Below are 15725 nucleotides of genomic sequence, written 5' to 3' on the forward strand. Positions count from 1 at the left end.
ACTTGCATTCCAGCTAAACTCTGACGGTCTCCCTGCACAGACGAATTTTTGCCTGTGGCTCTCAAATATGAACAACAATCACTCAGTAAGGGTCAAAATGCATCACAGTGCAAAAGGTTCGCTGCAGGCCTACATACCATGTAGCCATTTCGTAAGGACTTCGATAGGACAGAGCAGAGTCTACTCACTGAGCTGATCCCCCTTTTAGCGTGCGCTAGTTGCACTGTACTGCTGGTTTCTTCATGATACTGAGAGTGCTGTTAACCTACTTAAGCTAATGATGCCCAAGCAAAAGCTGATTATCTTGGCTTGGGTGCAGCACGGATGATGGCAGAGTGAACACCCTCTCATGCTGCCATGAAAATACACCTCCGTGGTAAGCGACAGCAATAGCTGTGAGCCAAGAAACTTTCAGGAGACGCTTTAGACTACAAATTCATTTCACACAAGCTGAATTCAGGGCCAAACGGACCAGGGCTGAATCTGAATGCTTTGGAAACGTTTTGCTAATGTACTGTAGTTTCTTATCTGTGAGACCTGCGGTCCAGTGGCATCAACACAAGATGCCCTCTTGAGGGAGCCTCAAGTTGGAAGTCTCTGGGACCACACTGGTCATGCTACAGAGATGCTGTGCTCCTGGTGTGATTCTCCTCATGATGCCCTGATGTCCGGCAAGAGTAAACAGCTCTGCAGAAGTCCCTGAACTTAAAAAAGTGGGGATGGAGAAAGGGGCTGCTAGTGCATAGGGGAATAACTATTTATAGGGATCTACATCTTGAAGGTACCCTTCCCTGGTCATGTCAAAGATTTTGCCAAGGTTGGCCCTTCTTACCTCAAGTCCTGCAGGTCCTGGGACACCCTGTTCACCTGGGACCCCAGGTAATCCCTGCAAAAATAGAAGGGGGAGGGGAAGGAGCTGAAGAAAACAGATCCTTTCTTCTCCTCAGCAAACAGAGATGTTTATCCTTTCTCCCACTGAGGAAAGAGAGTGCAATTTTATGGTGGCCATGGCTACACGGGGCTCTATCTCTCTTCAGAGCCCCCCCAAAACAAGAGCATACCAGAAAAACAATGGAATAGATAAATCCACAATTTTAGCTGGGCCACATCATTTCAAACACCTTTAACAAAGCTTGTACAAACTCAGGCCCAGCCAAGCTCTGTCTAGCAATCCCCACAGTCCTCTTCGCCACAAAGCTGTAAATTAGGTGCCTAATTCCAGGTAGCCATCTAGTTGCTTGTAGAGTTTATACAAAGCTAGATGTCCTTACACTGTTGTGGCCATTACTGGTGAAAGAAGCATCCTAGCTATAGAAGGAGCCTGTCCCACGCTTTCCCTCCAAAAAAGGAGGCCCTCATGTCCTCTCTTTGTTAAAGCTCAAAACCAAAACTGAAGAAACACTTTTCTGTGCTCACAGGTTCTCCGCTGGTTCCTCGATCTCCTTTTTCCCCTTTTGGTCCAGGTTCACCCTGTTATAAAACAAGAAGATGAAGAGAGAAATAAAGAGAGCTATTTCCATGGCTAGAAGTCCTACCAATCCTGTTTTGTAAGAGGGGTCTTTTGTAACGAGATAAATTTTGATAGAGAGGAGATGATATTTGAATCTCTTCTGCTGCATTACACAAAAATCTGGTATTCTTCAGTCAGAAAGAGGAAAACGTAAAAAGCCTGGGTTGCCTTATCAGGGGACAACCCATATGGCTACACCTTTTCTTTTAAAAGATCCTGATGCAAAGGACTTTGAGGTCAATGAATTAAAACTACCATATGACGCAGTCAGATGTGGAGTAGGCTGAAAACCAGCACTCCCAGCTAAACGGCTGTGGCTCATGTTTTATATCTGGACCCTGAAGAGTCAAACTACAAACCTACATTCTTTGTGGTTATTCCTTTTGTCTAGACTTCTGGGACTGCTGTGACGCTAATTGTAAAAAAATATTTTAACACCACTCCAGAAAACTTTTTGACTTAAAAAGAAAATATTTTCCCTTCACAGATGATGGTTGTTACCATTATCTGTTGTCTACTATCCTAAAATTTGATCAATTGAGAGATGCAGCATTCAGCTCTGATTATATTAACAGGCCAGATGACCTAAAATGAAATGCCAACAGCAAGACGGCCAGAGCCCCTGAACTCTGTTGTCTCTCCGTAGGACCACAGGCCTAATGTAGTCCTACAACTGGGGAAAGTATCCCATGTAAAGACAGGGTAAATGAGGAGTGTTCAGAGTCTCATCTTGAGCACTCCCAGAGATGTGGATCACACAGCTTTTCCTGGTGTCTAGTTCTGTTAACATCTTCATACATTCAAGTAACTTCCTCTGCCTCTGCAGTGTCAGCACATTATTTCATGCACTACCATCATTGACTAATAGGATTAATTTATTCCTGCTCTTCCTCTTTACAGTACATTGAAGATGCTCTCTGTTCAGAAGTTCATCAGCTTTGTTCTGAATTCTATAATAGTAATCAATACGCCCATATTTCTGCTTTTTATAAATGGAAAGAGAACAGCACAAAATCATGGAACTATCTGGAAAAGGCCGGGCACTGCATGAACACCCACATTTGTACATTGTTTACGAACATATGTATTCAGCAGTAGCAATCATTACTTATTCATTATTTATCATACGAGGTGTTTCAATTATGCAATCAAGAAAGAGTAAGAACGTCAGTGACTTAAGCTACCCCTCCACACACACATGCACAGGAGGAATAGTGATTAGCCAAAATGCAGAGCCCAGGAACAAATCATTTTGAATTTTATTCACATCAGCTGTTTGCCAGATAATTTCTGCAATACCTGGGAAATCAAAGTCCATTTGCAAATGATTCTTCAACAGACAAAATAAATGTAACTGCATAAATATTACTTATGACTGTATTTATTATGCATTATGAATAAATATGATAATTTAGACTAAATAATAGCAGGAATTTTACGTTATAAAGAAGAGCCCAGTTAGACCAGCTTTTAATCAGGCAGTCCCTGATGCCATCTAGTGGTTTTCAGAAGGACAATGACACAACGTAAAGTAGTACTTCAATAAAAGGATCCTATTCAACAAGCAGGACGGCTGCGCTTTGAATTTGTTTTGTGTAATGACATTTCAAGCTCTGAAATCCTTTTGAGAGCGCAGAGCAACAAAGCACAGACATATGGTAATAAATCTGTAGATAGGAATGGTGTTACTAAGTGGAAATAAGAGCACATGCTACGATGGAAAACAAGAGTGCAAAGGGAAGAAGTGACTCAACAGGTAAAGGGAGGAAGCTTCGTATTCTTCTGTCTCCTAGGTTGCTGGGGGGTTTTTTTGTTGTTTTTTTTTTTGATATTTGAGCTGTATGTTAATACCAAACTGGGAAAATTCCAGTTTGACATGCTTGCACATCCACAAAACAGGGCAGAGCTAGCATTTCTTAATCCAGCCTGCCAGTAACTCTGCCACCGGTGCCTTGGCTATCTGCTGAGACTGTTAACACTGTCCACTAGTGCTGCGCGTTACAGAGACCTCTGTCCCTGGCACCTGAACACAATCCGCTGCCACCCACTTCTCTCCTGCAGCAGAAATGACACGGTGATGCCTAAAAGCTGCTACCAACCTGGGTTGGTCTGGTGCTTCAGCTTCCTTGACCTGTTCTCTCGGCAGCAGCCTCCTGTGGTCGCAGTTAACCCATTAGTCATTTCTGTGCCACTTCAAGGAGAGCAAACGCAGCCGGGGCTCAGCTGGGCCCCGCTCCAGTGGGCGGCACAAGACAAAGCGAGGCTGCGTGGCTACATGGCCACATGGAAGCTCAGACTCGCTTGGCTCAGAGAGTGTCCACTTCTGACAATTACTAAGGTATGTGTTAAATAAAATTGATTTGAACTAATAACAAACAGAGTAATGGTGCTGCTGCCATCTATCCTGGTTGCGTTTTCCATCTCCACCTACTATAGTGACAAGGAACAACCCATAGAGGCGGAGATGGAGAACGCAGTGGAGGCAAGTTTTGTGTTTTGGAGAGCGCAGGACAATTTTCAACGTTGCTGTTGCTGAAGCCTCTATAACATAAGCCATGGCACTCTCCAAAAGCGTATCACCACCTTCTGACATCTTAGCTTGCAAATCTGTAAATCAAAGGTTAACAACCCTTACCTCCCCGTCTCCTCCTAAACCTTGCAACGCAGTGTGCAGATCTGTGCTACAGTAAATATCATCACATTCATCTTGCAGATGGAGAGGTCCCAGCAACATGACTTGCTGACACACTTCAGGCCCTTTCACTGCCTTGCAGCTTATTTACAAGTGATACATTCAAAGACAATAAGATAGCTCCTTATACAATTTCAGCGTATGAAGACCATACAAGATGTCACTGTCCTGCATAATTTCTTTGTTTGCATATTAACGAACTACGAGGTAACGGCGGAAGAAATACAGGGAGCTTAGGCAAAATACAACTAAAGAAATCCTGTCTCTCATTTCCAGCACTACCTCACAGTCCTATTTGCCTCCTTCCTCGGTCTCTGAGGACACAGTGATACTCACTTGGTTTTCTAATGTGACCCTTACAACCTACCTCTGTCATTTATACATGCCATAAATGGTCCTGATCTTTAAGAACCTTGATCACATACCAGTGGCGTGACCCATTGCAAGGTATATTCCAGTACAACTATTCCAATGCTGAGAGCACGCCTCATTTAAAAGGCTGGAGCAGCCTTTTAAACACACAACTGTGTTCCCAGTTGAAGTTAGTTTGGATGCTGCTGTTACCAGGACACCCAATGCCTTCTCATTATTATTGGTTACAACAGAGCAATTGCGCAGAACGAGACTCAAGCTGAGCTCATTACTGAAAGCATTTAAATAACATGAAGAGATACTAAGGTGCTCTTTATATACCAAATACAAAAGGCAAAAATCTAGAGGCCATGTTCATTAGAGATGTTACTTACAGGAATTCTGGGGTGTGGGGTAAAGAAGGCTGTCTGAAAAAGAAATCAGAGCATTAAAAGAAGCCCATTGACAAAAGCATTGTCTACTTTCTTTGAAATGCAATAACTAATACAATGTCTTTGTCATTACATACTCTGTGTTGTTCATAAGTGCCCACTTACAAATGAGCACCTCATCATAATATTAGGCTGCCTGGAAAAAAAAAAATAAACCCACACACAGCAGACATTTACTAGAGTATTTGAAATATGAACTCAAAAATGTTGTCTGTGTCCAGCCACTACGAAAAGCCAGACTATGTTTAACCTTGAGGTACTGGCAGTCTCCACCTCACGTTTTCACTTGGAGCTCTCCTTAGCATCATTAAACTTCCTGTAGTGGACCAAATTCAGGATAGTGAACAAAGACACAGCTTCAGCTGAATCTGATAGGAACTGTGCTTTCCTGACTCCATGGCTGAGTTCGGAAGGTTGTCTTTCCGCTTCATACCGCTAACAAGATGTGTATGTCTCCTCCCGGCTGGTTATCTTAGGGATTACATAGTCACCCTCTAGGACTAACCCCAGAAGAGGATCAAGTTTTCTCAACAGAGGTAGTATCTTTTATTAGGAACTGATAACATAGGATAACCAGACAAGATGCATGCAGGAAATGACAGTGTGCTGAAACCGTCATCTATTTTTCCAGCTAAAATAGAAATTACCCCTCCCTACAATCACAGGAGGCTTGAGCAGTCAGGCATATCTTCTTTATATCTAGCCACGCGGTGCTGTGTTTGTGAGTCGCCTTCTCTGTTTTGAGCAAGACAGATCTATTCTTGGGGGTGTGACTAGATTATTCTTGTGCAATACACACAGACTCTTCGCCAACAGTCAGAGAAAGCACCCTTTGGCACAGACTAAAGAACCAACTGACGGCAGGGAGGAAATTGTAATACTTCCTCCACTGTTGCATGAAGGCCTGTAGGCCTTGGATTTTAGCCAGAAGACCTTAATTCAAACTCTCTCCATAATCTGCTAATGTGGCAGCTGTAACTAGCTGCTGCAAACAAAGCTGAAACATGGAAATCTGCCATTTTCCGGAGGGTCTGTGACTGTGGGATCAGCCCTCCCATTGTAATGAGAACTCTGTTGCTTGCGCTCAGTGCAAGCTGGTTATTCAGCTTGTGCTGGAGGGAACTGTGAGGTTTATGTATTTACATTCAGTGGATGCTGGTTTAATAGCCTGTAGTTAACTTTATTGTAATTACGTTCATGCTTTTCCACAGGCAATTGTGCAGGCTCATTTAAAATAAGATAAAATAAAAATAAATAAATAAATAAATGTTTTATTGGTCCTTTTTTATTAGCACAAAGGGTGTGTGCACCCAGGCACGACTGGTTTGGCTGTATGCAGGATTCAGAGCTGAACCGAAATATCCAAGAACGGGTTCCAGCCCTAAAGGGTCTTTCTCAGCCGACAGCACAACATGGCACTATATGTGATGGAGGCTCAGCGAGGCTAGAGCACTGCTGAAGCTAGATCCTCCCCTAAGCATCGACATAAGTTCACGTCAGTAAGAAGTGGAACCCTCTGCTCTCTTCTTGGGAACAGGTAAATTGTTTCCCACAACGTCAAGTTATTGTTCATTGGAACCTCTTCTCCATGCACCAGTTTTACTATGAGATCCCAGCTAGGAAAATCTAGTTCACCCTGGAAAATCTGTATCAGATGGCATGTAGTACATTTACATCTTCACTCGTGATCTTCTTCAGACAGCTCCTACAGCTGCTTCAAAAACTGCAAAATCCATTTAACTGCTATGATAAGGCAAGGGCATACAATAATCCTGTTTGCACAGGGAAGAGGAAGGCACAGCCTTCCAAAAAATAAAAGATCAAATGCACCTTGATATTGCTTCTCTGAAGCTAATGGAAATACACTGAGAGTAAATGCGTCCAGATGTTTTTGCAAAGTAGGGATCTTGAAAAGCCTTGAAACTGAGGGATCTGTGTGGAAGAAGTGTGATGCCTCGATTATTATTCTAGTACAGAACACAATCTTACTTACTGTTCCAGGCAAGCCTGGTGGTCCAGGGGAACCCATATCACCCTAAAGAGAAAAGGAGAATAATATAACCAAGAATACAAAATGAGGCCCAAATAAAACTCAACATCATCAGCCAGAAGTTGTGACATTACCAGGTGAGAGACTTAGTCAAATGACAACCTGTCGGTTCAGTGACACTAAAAAACCCCAGAGTGCCTTTTCTGATGGATAGAATTTTACCCACTGCTCCGGCCAGAATTTCTGCCGTCCTCATTTTGTTTCATGCAAGATGCTTACTTTGTTTTTATCACTTCACAGGTCAGCGAATTTCTAGTGTTACCCATCCACTGTAGGAGTGGCATGGAGCTTAATTTGCATTTGCCTGACAAACACATTCTGGCAAAACTGATTCTGTGTATGGAAGAAAAATATTGTTCATTAAAAATATGATTTTCTCAATCCAGCTCCCTAATTTTTGAGTCAAAAATTAGATTGTTCTTGGAGTACGCCATGGGAGTTGTAGTTTGAGTGCCTTAGGTGCCAGCAACCTTCCTATGGGCTGTGCTCCACAGACAATTTCATTCCTCATGACACATCAAAGCCAAGAACTGCTAACAACACTAGTCAACCTCCCAGATATAGGAGATTGGGGTGCCTCACTGAAGATGTCATTTGACGCCTCATGAAAAAAGTATCCCCTCCATTGATGGTAAAAGTCATTGGTAAACCTAGGGCTGATGTATCCTACGAATAAGAGCAAAAGAAACAGGATGTACCGTTCCTTGCTTGCTTGTGGAAGCCAAACCATGCCATTAGCTAGGTCTCATCCCTGGAAAGCCAGTCCACCAGCATCCCAACCTGTCTGAAGAGCATCAGCTTCATGGACCAGAATCATGGTGAACAGCTCCCCAAAATTAGACTCCCACAGACCTCCAAGCCAGAAAAGGCTCTGATGCTGATGGCAGAGAAAGCCATCTGGTATCCACTTCCTGATAGCTGAAATTGCTGCATTGCCACTACACACAGGGCAAATTTTTCACTATGCAGCCATAAGCATCTGCAAGGTCAGTGCCTCATCTTCACCTTCATATTCGTAAAGGCTGGACGGATATTTTGGTAGAAATCATCCTTGTCTAGTTCTCTCATTTTCACCAAAATTAATGGTGTTGTGATGGCAGATGCCCAGAATATTCCTTAAATTATTGTGCTATCACGTTATAGTCAGGTATAGAAAAGTTCTTCAGAATTTACAGACTCATTTCTATCAGCCAACTCTAAAACAAACAAAAAGTATTTCCTTGAATTAAAGAAACTGCCCTTAGATGTCATTAAGCATTACTCCTTGCAATACCCAATAAATGACTGTCTCTACCCCACACACAGCTTCTTTCACTGTTTCTTTGTCAGGCTCTTCTAACAGACTTCTAATTATTTCTAATCCTCCCCAGAAATTCTCCTCTATCAGTTGTGTCTGCTGCCCCACACCTCTTCGTAATCTCTTTTCTTCTCTTGTCTAAGGAGCGACATTTTTATTTCATGACTCACCTTTTCTCCTCTTTCACCTTTGAATCCAGGGAGGCCATCTTTTCCTTTTTCTCCCTAAAAGCAAGTAAAAGAAAGCAGGAAACATGCATGCTTTGATTTGATTGAATCAATCCCACTACTGCACTGCTACAATGAGACTATAATATTTCACATTTTCAGATCACAGAATCCCAGAATGGTTGAGGTTGGAAGGCACCTCTGGAGATCTAGTCCAATTCCAATGCTCAAATAGGATCACCTACACCACGTTGCACACGATTGTGTCCAGATAGCTTTTGAATATCTCCAAGGAAGGGGACTCTACAACCTCTCTGGGCAACCTGGTCCAGTGCTCTGTCACCCTCACAGTCAAGAAGTTCTTTATCATGTTCAGATGGAACTTCCTGTGTTGCAGTTTGTGCCCGTTGCCTCTCATCCTATCACTGGGCACCACTGAGAAGAGCCTGGCCGCATCCTCTTGATATCCTCCCTTTAGATACTTATACACATTGATCAGATCCCTCCTCAGCCTTCTCTTCTCCAGCCTCAATAGTGGAAGGTCTTGTAGCCTTTCCTAATCTGAGAGATGCTCCAGATGATCTTACTTGTCCTCCAAGATGCAGTGCAAGCAATTGAATCAAAAGGTAACATTTTGAGATGGCTTCACAAAAGCCACATTATTTTCAAAAGCCAGTCAAGAGCAGTTAAATTTATGGGAAGGAAAGTGGCAACCCTAAATCAATTTGCAGATAGAAGGTCCCACTGTCTGACACAGATATATATTAAAAAAAAAAATAGCTTTTTCAATTGAACAAGAGAGGCAACAGAAAGGGACTTACAGCCCAAGAGGACTTTCACACTATCTGTTTTGGTTATGTTAAAGGATTTCTGAATCATCTCCTCACTGATGCCTACCTATCTACTTTCACTGTTCAGGGAACCTGGTGCCCTGAATGGTAAAATCTTAACAAGTATGATGTGATTACTCCTCCAAATGCACACATAACATGTATTTATCCTGTAGTCAGATAGGAACCAGCTCACCTACGTGTCTACAATTTTATACATAGAGAGAACATATATATATATATATATGTGTGTGTGTGTGTGTGTGTGTGTGTGTGTGTGTGTCCTACAATATACATAATATAGCAAGTTCAATGGTAACACTTCAGTTGACTTTAGATCTTGCTCACACTCAAGCATATAATCAACTATGAGGCTGATTCAGATAGCTCATTCAGATAGCTCAATTTTCTGTCAAATCCCTGATCCAACTACTTCCCAGGGTACAGATGCCTCTGAAGGTCTGGAACTAGAGAGAGGAAAGCAGTAAACCCCAGGACCTGAGTGGAAGTTGGCTCATCAGAAAATAATCCAGCAGTCTGGAGTCTCCTCCAGGGTTCAGTGACAAGGGAGATTTGCATTGTTTTTCATTGTTATTGTTTTTAACATTGTTTAATGTTCTTAAATCACGCAGCTGCTTCTGAAAGCAAGGCCTAAAGAGAAATGCACCTCTTCCACTGCCTTGTGAAGAATAAGACCTCAGTCGTAATCTTCTCTGTTTAGGACAGACAACGCTCACTAGCATCTCCGCTGTAATTAGGAAAGGTCACTAGGCAGCGCCACTTTAGAAGGGGTAGCTGGTGAGCTTGCTGGACGCGAATGAGCTGCTCGTCATAGCAACCTCATCAAGAGAGAGCATCATCTAGAGAGGTTCTAGAGAAGTCCTCCTGGCACTATACAGGCAAACAAAAGCAAGCTGTGACTCAGTCACTCACCCGATCTCCCTTCTCTCCTCTCAGTCCAGGTAAACCTTGGGGGCCAGGAAGACCTGCTTCACCCTGAAAGTGAGATAAAGCAGCGTGTGAAACCTAGGAACTTTCATCAAGCATGGCTTCTATTAATAAACTTTATCATTCTCAAACACATTACAATAAAGAATAAAAAGGTACAATACTGGGCCAAATTCTTCTCTCATGCACGTCAATTAAAAATCCATCAAGTCTAGTCTTCAGGGTGCACTAATCTAGCCAGAGTCCCCTTAGGCTAGGAAGGATGAAGCCTTGATTTAACTGTCTGTCTCTTTGCATGGCTAATACTAGATTGCTAATTGTTCAGCACTCATAGTCACTGCAGACGGTTTCTTCTTGATACTTCATTACAGTGATGCATACAGTGCATATTTCAGGCCAGGATCTGGTCTAGTGCTTTCATGGGATTGATTCTAGATGTAGTTTGCTGAGAGAGAGCAGGATCTAGCTTGATTATCAGGTAATTTCTTTCTCTTGGGAAATTATGATTTAAAACAGCAGCTAAGACCTCTCCTTTTTGCCTTTACACTGTTAACTGAGACCATGAAATTGAGGACGTGTTTTCTTTATGTTGCCTTGTAGCAATACTGTATAAGCAAATAAAAGCAGCTAAAATGAATTCTAACTTATTTTCCTCTTTTTAAAAAATCTAGTCTAGTCTGGACATACAAACACTGTGATGCATTAACATGCACAGTACAGATGCTACCTGACAAGCAGATTTAGAATCTGCTGGATATATTTTTTCAAGTTTGGATATCTTTCCATTTGAACCTTACCTTTGAGTTCTTGGTTTATAATCTTGCTTTTGGAGTAAGTATAACTTCTGCATAATGTGGTTTGTCCTAACTATATCGAGTACTCTCAAATTTAGCTCCAGGTTGACCCAGTTCATTATTTGGGAGTAACCACATGGTTTGCTGTTTATTATTATTTTGCTATCTGTATCTGTAGCACAATATCACAAAGGATTTCAGTCATGACAGGATACGTTTTCACTAAGCGTTGTACAAATACCCAGCTAAGAGACGATGGATGACCTCTGCTTTAAAGACACCATCTTTGAAGCAGGGGAAAAGCCCAAACACTACTATGATATAGGCCTAATAAGTCTGCAGAAGAAATCAGGTGAGGGAATAAGATCTTGTGGCTGGGTATAACCGGTTTGTGGAGGATCCTGAAAGACAGCGACATCTGATGGCAGCGCAACAGTGCTTTATGAGAGCCACTACAAGATCCCAGCTGATAATAAGGTCCCCGAGATCATGACAAGGACAAACACAGGGCCTAACATTAAAGTGGAAAAAAAATAAGAATTTGGAGGATAAAAAAATAGGTGGCCTAATTTTGATCTCTGGAAAGATGCTGAAACAAAGTATTAATCAGTTTGTAAGAGCTCTAAGACAATAAGAAACAGCCAATGTGGATTTGTCAAGAACTAATCACGTCAAAGCTATCTACTTCCCTCCTTTGAAAGGATAACTAAGTAGATAAGAAGGAAACATTTGTGTGATATACCTTGACATCAGTAAGACATCTGATACAGGTTAACATGACATTCTCAAAGACAGTGTAGAAGAAACGTCTCTGGAGGAAGGTGTACAATTGACTTAAAAAACTGCATTCATACAGCTGTTACTAGCTGCTTCCTGTCAAACTCACAGGATATATGAAGTGGAGTCCTCTGAGGGTCTGGCACTATTCAGTATTTTAATTTATGACTGAGGCGATAGAATAGAGAACATTTATAAAATGCATGGAGAACACCACACTATGGAGAGAGGCAAGTGTTTTGGAAGAAAGAATTAGAATTCAAACCAGCCAAGATGAATGAAAAAACTGTCAGCAATTCCTAAAATTGTATGAGCATGGATAGGCTACCACAACTTACAAAAGCTGCTATATGAGACTCCTCATGGACACCTTCCTTCCCTAAGTCCAGTTAGTGATGCAGATGGTGCATGTCCTGTTTTATTGCACAAGACAATATGTGAGCAGAGGTCATGACCACTTTCCCATTTAAGCTTTGTAACAGAAGATTGGTTTGAGACTGGTAAGAGTGAGAGAAAATGAGACACTGAGATTCTTCCGTTGTTGATTTATATTCTGTGTACCCCAACATCTAAAGTTATGCCCCAAAGATATAAGACTATCTTAGGCAGATTTCTCTTTCTACAGATTTTCATTCTGCAATTGAAAAGTTGGCGTGTGGATGACAACATTAACACCTCTGGTTAGTGGCCCTGACTGGGTTCCAGACAGCCGCATGCTTTGGGAAATCCCAGGAGCTTCCCTTGTTCTTCGCTGAGCTCTGCAGTTACATGATAAAACCCAAATCCATAAAGACTAAGATAGCTACATAACTTCTGAGAGTCAATTAGCACTATATCTTAGCAAGTATTCAAGACCTAGAAATGACAGTATCACGCTTTGTATCATATATTTAAAAGAAATTCCTCATCCTGAAGAACCAGCACCAGCACCCTGGGCTAGTGAGAGGTGTGAAGAGAGAGCAGACCATTTAAGTTATTGCACTTTCCTTTTCTTTCTTATCCACCAGGAACAAGATGACCGAATTTTTTGGGATGCAAAGACAATTTGGATTTAGCATATTTTTGCTCTGGAACTTTCACATTACTTTGTCTAACTCTGAGTCTTAGCCACTCATCTGTTGCATCTTCAATGACATATGCAAATGACTTGCACTTATCTTGTCACGGACAAGCGGCTTTGTTATTGCCTGTGGTCACTTTATATTGCTCTGACAGGTAAGCCTTGCTGCTAAAACAATTCTTCCTGCTCACCTGTTCACCAGTTTGGCCACGGCTCCCTGGTTCACCCTGGAAAAACAAAAGTACAACTGATACTTTGGTAAGAAAGCTTTACCACGATTACAGCGTGTCCCTTATTGTCATGACCCATGTTCTTCCACCTTTCCTTAAGCCACTGAAATTGGCCTCTCAATAGCTTGCAATCCCAGACCACAGGTATCCAATGTAAGTGCCATGTAAGGTCTTCTTACACATTCAGACTTGAGAGAGCAGCATCAAACAGGGTTTGACATCTTGAAAGAGCAAGTGTCTGTGAAATCCAGACACTAACCCATATCCTCTCTTCCTTTTCTTCCTCCACATTTACAGGAAACTTACTTAACTGACTTCAGTACAAGGGAAATCAGAATCAGGTCTTGGCTGTTTCAATGTTTACAGCAAACCATAAAATGAAAATGCATACCTTGGGACCAGCTTTTCCAGGAAAGCCTTCCTCACCCTTTTCTCCTGGTTCTCCCTGCAGGGAACATAAGAATTGAATATGCAAACTCCTCTAATAATACAGCATATCTGCAGGCAACGGTGAGGAATTCTTTGACTCAGATCTCCAGTAACAGCCTGAGCATGTAAACGGAGCCATACGACAGTGCGTTTCCTGGAATGTTTTTCCATTCTTGTAAGATTTGCAGACACATCTCCAGCACTGATCACCCTACTGGAATAATTCTGGAATAAAATAAAGTCAACTAGAGTTATATATTAAAGACGTCCACAGCAAACTGGGTCCCCGTTCTCCCAATTTCCCACTTTTCCCAACTCCCAATTTCTCACTTTTATTCATCAATAAACAGGAGTTGGGAACTACACTGGACCTGGGCTCAAGAACTCCCTGCAGTCACGTGAGAGAGGCAAGCATAAACGTAGCATGTTATTGGAGCAAATAAAGATAACGGTGTCCAACTGTCAGAGGCAAGAAGACAACTGCCTTACGCAGTTCAAGGCAGCAAATGGTTAAGGGCTGTCATCGTTATTCCAATATAGTATCAGAATCCCCAAAGCCTAGCTTGGCCCCACACAGAAACGGCTCTTATAGCCAACACATAGCACTTTTCCTTACTGCTTCATTTGCATAGTGATAGTAACTCAACCAGAATCTATCCTACCTCTAAATCTCCTAGCTCCCTTCTCCCATTGCAGAGACAGCAGAACATACAGAACTTTCTAAATTTGTCACTTGCAGAAGTTTTCAAGCAAGGCATAAGAGGTAGGAAAGAACAAAGAGCCATCTTTCTGTCATATGGACCCACAGAAGACTTAGGTCTTAGGACAGCATCTCTTCTTTCCAGCCCTTCAAGGAGGAAATAAAAGAATGTCTTTGAGGCCTGCCACACTTCTTTCTTTTTCTTCTCTCATTTTCTGTAATTTATGTCACTTGCCATTGTCATTGGCTCTCCTGGGTGACAGCAGAAGCTTCTCTGCAATGCTCAGCTGTATTCGCTGAACAGGATATGAAGACTGGAGTGGATTCTCTCACTCCTTCCAAATTTACAACCAACTCCATAAAGCACTCACGGTACAATTCAACCACATCAGTGATTTGGCCCCTATTTCACCAGTGGCTTAGAGACATGGAATCGGGTGATGAAGGTTGAGCTCTGGGGATGCACCATGCTTTTGACTTACGCTTGCTAGCCCACCTGCATAAGCTGCCCAGGTAACTAGCTTTATACCGGTGTATGTGGTGTCACTTACCTTCTGACCTGGAAGTCCAGGAAGACCATTTAATCCATCTTTGCCAGGCAACCCCTAAATAAGAGAAAATTATCAGCCCTAAGGGCCTAAATTGTTAACAGCAAGCTCAGCATAAGTATGCTCTGTTCATGCCTCTTGCCACTGGCCTAAGTTTAAGAAAAGAAAAAACACCTCATGCATTTTCTTCTGATTTTTTCACTACTGCGATTCAAATTCCACAAAAGTTCTTGCAATGCACATATCCACTCACCTCCTTTTCCAGTATCCCAGTTTGGGTAAATGACCACTAGAGGTCAATGTTGTTACAGCGAAACAACAATCTAGACGTTTTAGGCACTACAGATTTTTAAATAACTTTAAAGAGTACTTTTTCATTTCTCATTCGCTATAAGTCGCTATTCTCTATAGCTATAAATATTTTAAAGTCTATTTCTCCTTTTAAATGTCAGTAATTTATTACACTATACATTGACTCTTAAAATTAAATTATATAATACGCACAATACATAGAGACAGAATCATTCGGCAAGATAAGATTTAAAATGACTTCCTGTAATGCATATAAAATGGTGAGAAAAATTTCTGTCCCCTTTCCAAGTGTCAGTCAATCACTGAACATTAGAGGCTGTAGGTGGCACTTCTTAATACTAAGTACATTATAATTCATCTTTCCTGACTTTAACAGCCAACAGAAATTGCTATACCCTCCTGAGATTTTTGTTTCAGTTCTTAGGCCTGATACAGGAAACCACAGGCCTGCAAGAAAAACGTCTTGCCAGATACAAAATGATTTTTGAAATGCAGCATATAGCGAAAGCGTCATAGCCCAAGTGGGTAAGAATAACGGAGCTGCGTTTGGTCAGGTCTGGTGTATAACTCTGTTAAAA

General features: G+C 41.8%; 1 protein-coding gene across 4 annotated transcripts in view; it reads right to left on the reverse strand.

Annotated features, from left to right (window-relative positions):
* Nucleotides 1-15725, reverse strand: part of COL22A1 (collagen type XXII alpha 1 chain) — a 237521-nt gene that overhangs the window by 50434 nt on the left and 171362 nt on the right. For all 4 annotated transcript variants that reach the window (XM_068933389.1, XM_068933387.1, XM_068933388.1 and 1 more), the window contains 9 exons: nucleotides 14839-14892; nucleotides 13550-13603; nucleotides 13120-13155; nucleotides 10283-10345; nucleotides 8523-8576; nucleotides 6999-7040; nucleotides 4949-4981; nucleotides 1417-1470; nucleotides 833-886 (listed from right to left, as the gene is read on the reverse strand). In XM_068933389.1, coding sequence (XP_068789490.1) covers nucleotides 833-886; nucleotides 1417-1470; nucleotides 4949-4981; nucleotides 6999-7040; nucleotides 8523-8576; nucleotides 10283-10345; nucleotides 13120-13155; nucleotides 13550-13603; nucleotides 14839-14892 — 444 coding nt within the window. The remainder of the gene's footprint in view (nucleotides 1-832; nucleotides 887-1416; nucleotides 1471-4948; nucleotides 4982-6998; nucleotides 7041-8522; nucleotides 8577-10282; nucleotides 10346-13119; nucleotides 13156-13549; nucleotides 13604-14838; nucleotides 14893-15725) is intronic.

The sequence above is a fragment of the Struthio camelus genome, chromosome 2, assembly GCF_040807025.1.
Source record: "Struthio camelus isolate bStrCam1 chromosome 2, bStrCam1.hap1, whole genome shotgun sequence".
In the NCBI taxonomy this organism is placed as follows: Eukaryota; Metazoa; Chordata; class Aves; order Struthioniformes; family Struthionidae; genus Struthio; species Struthio camelus.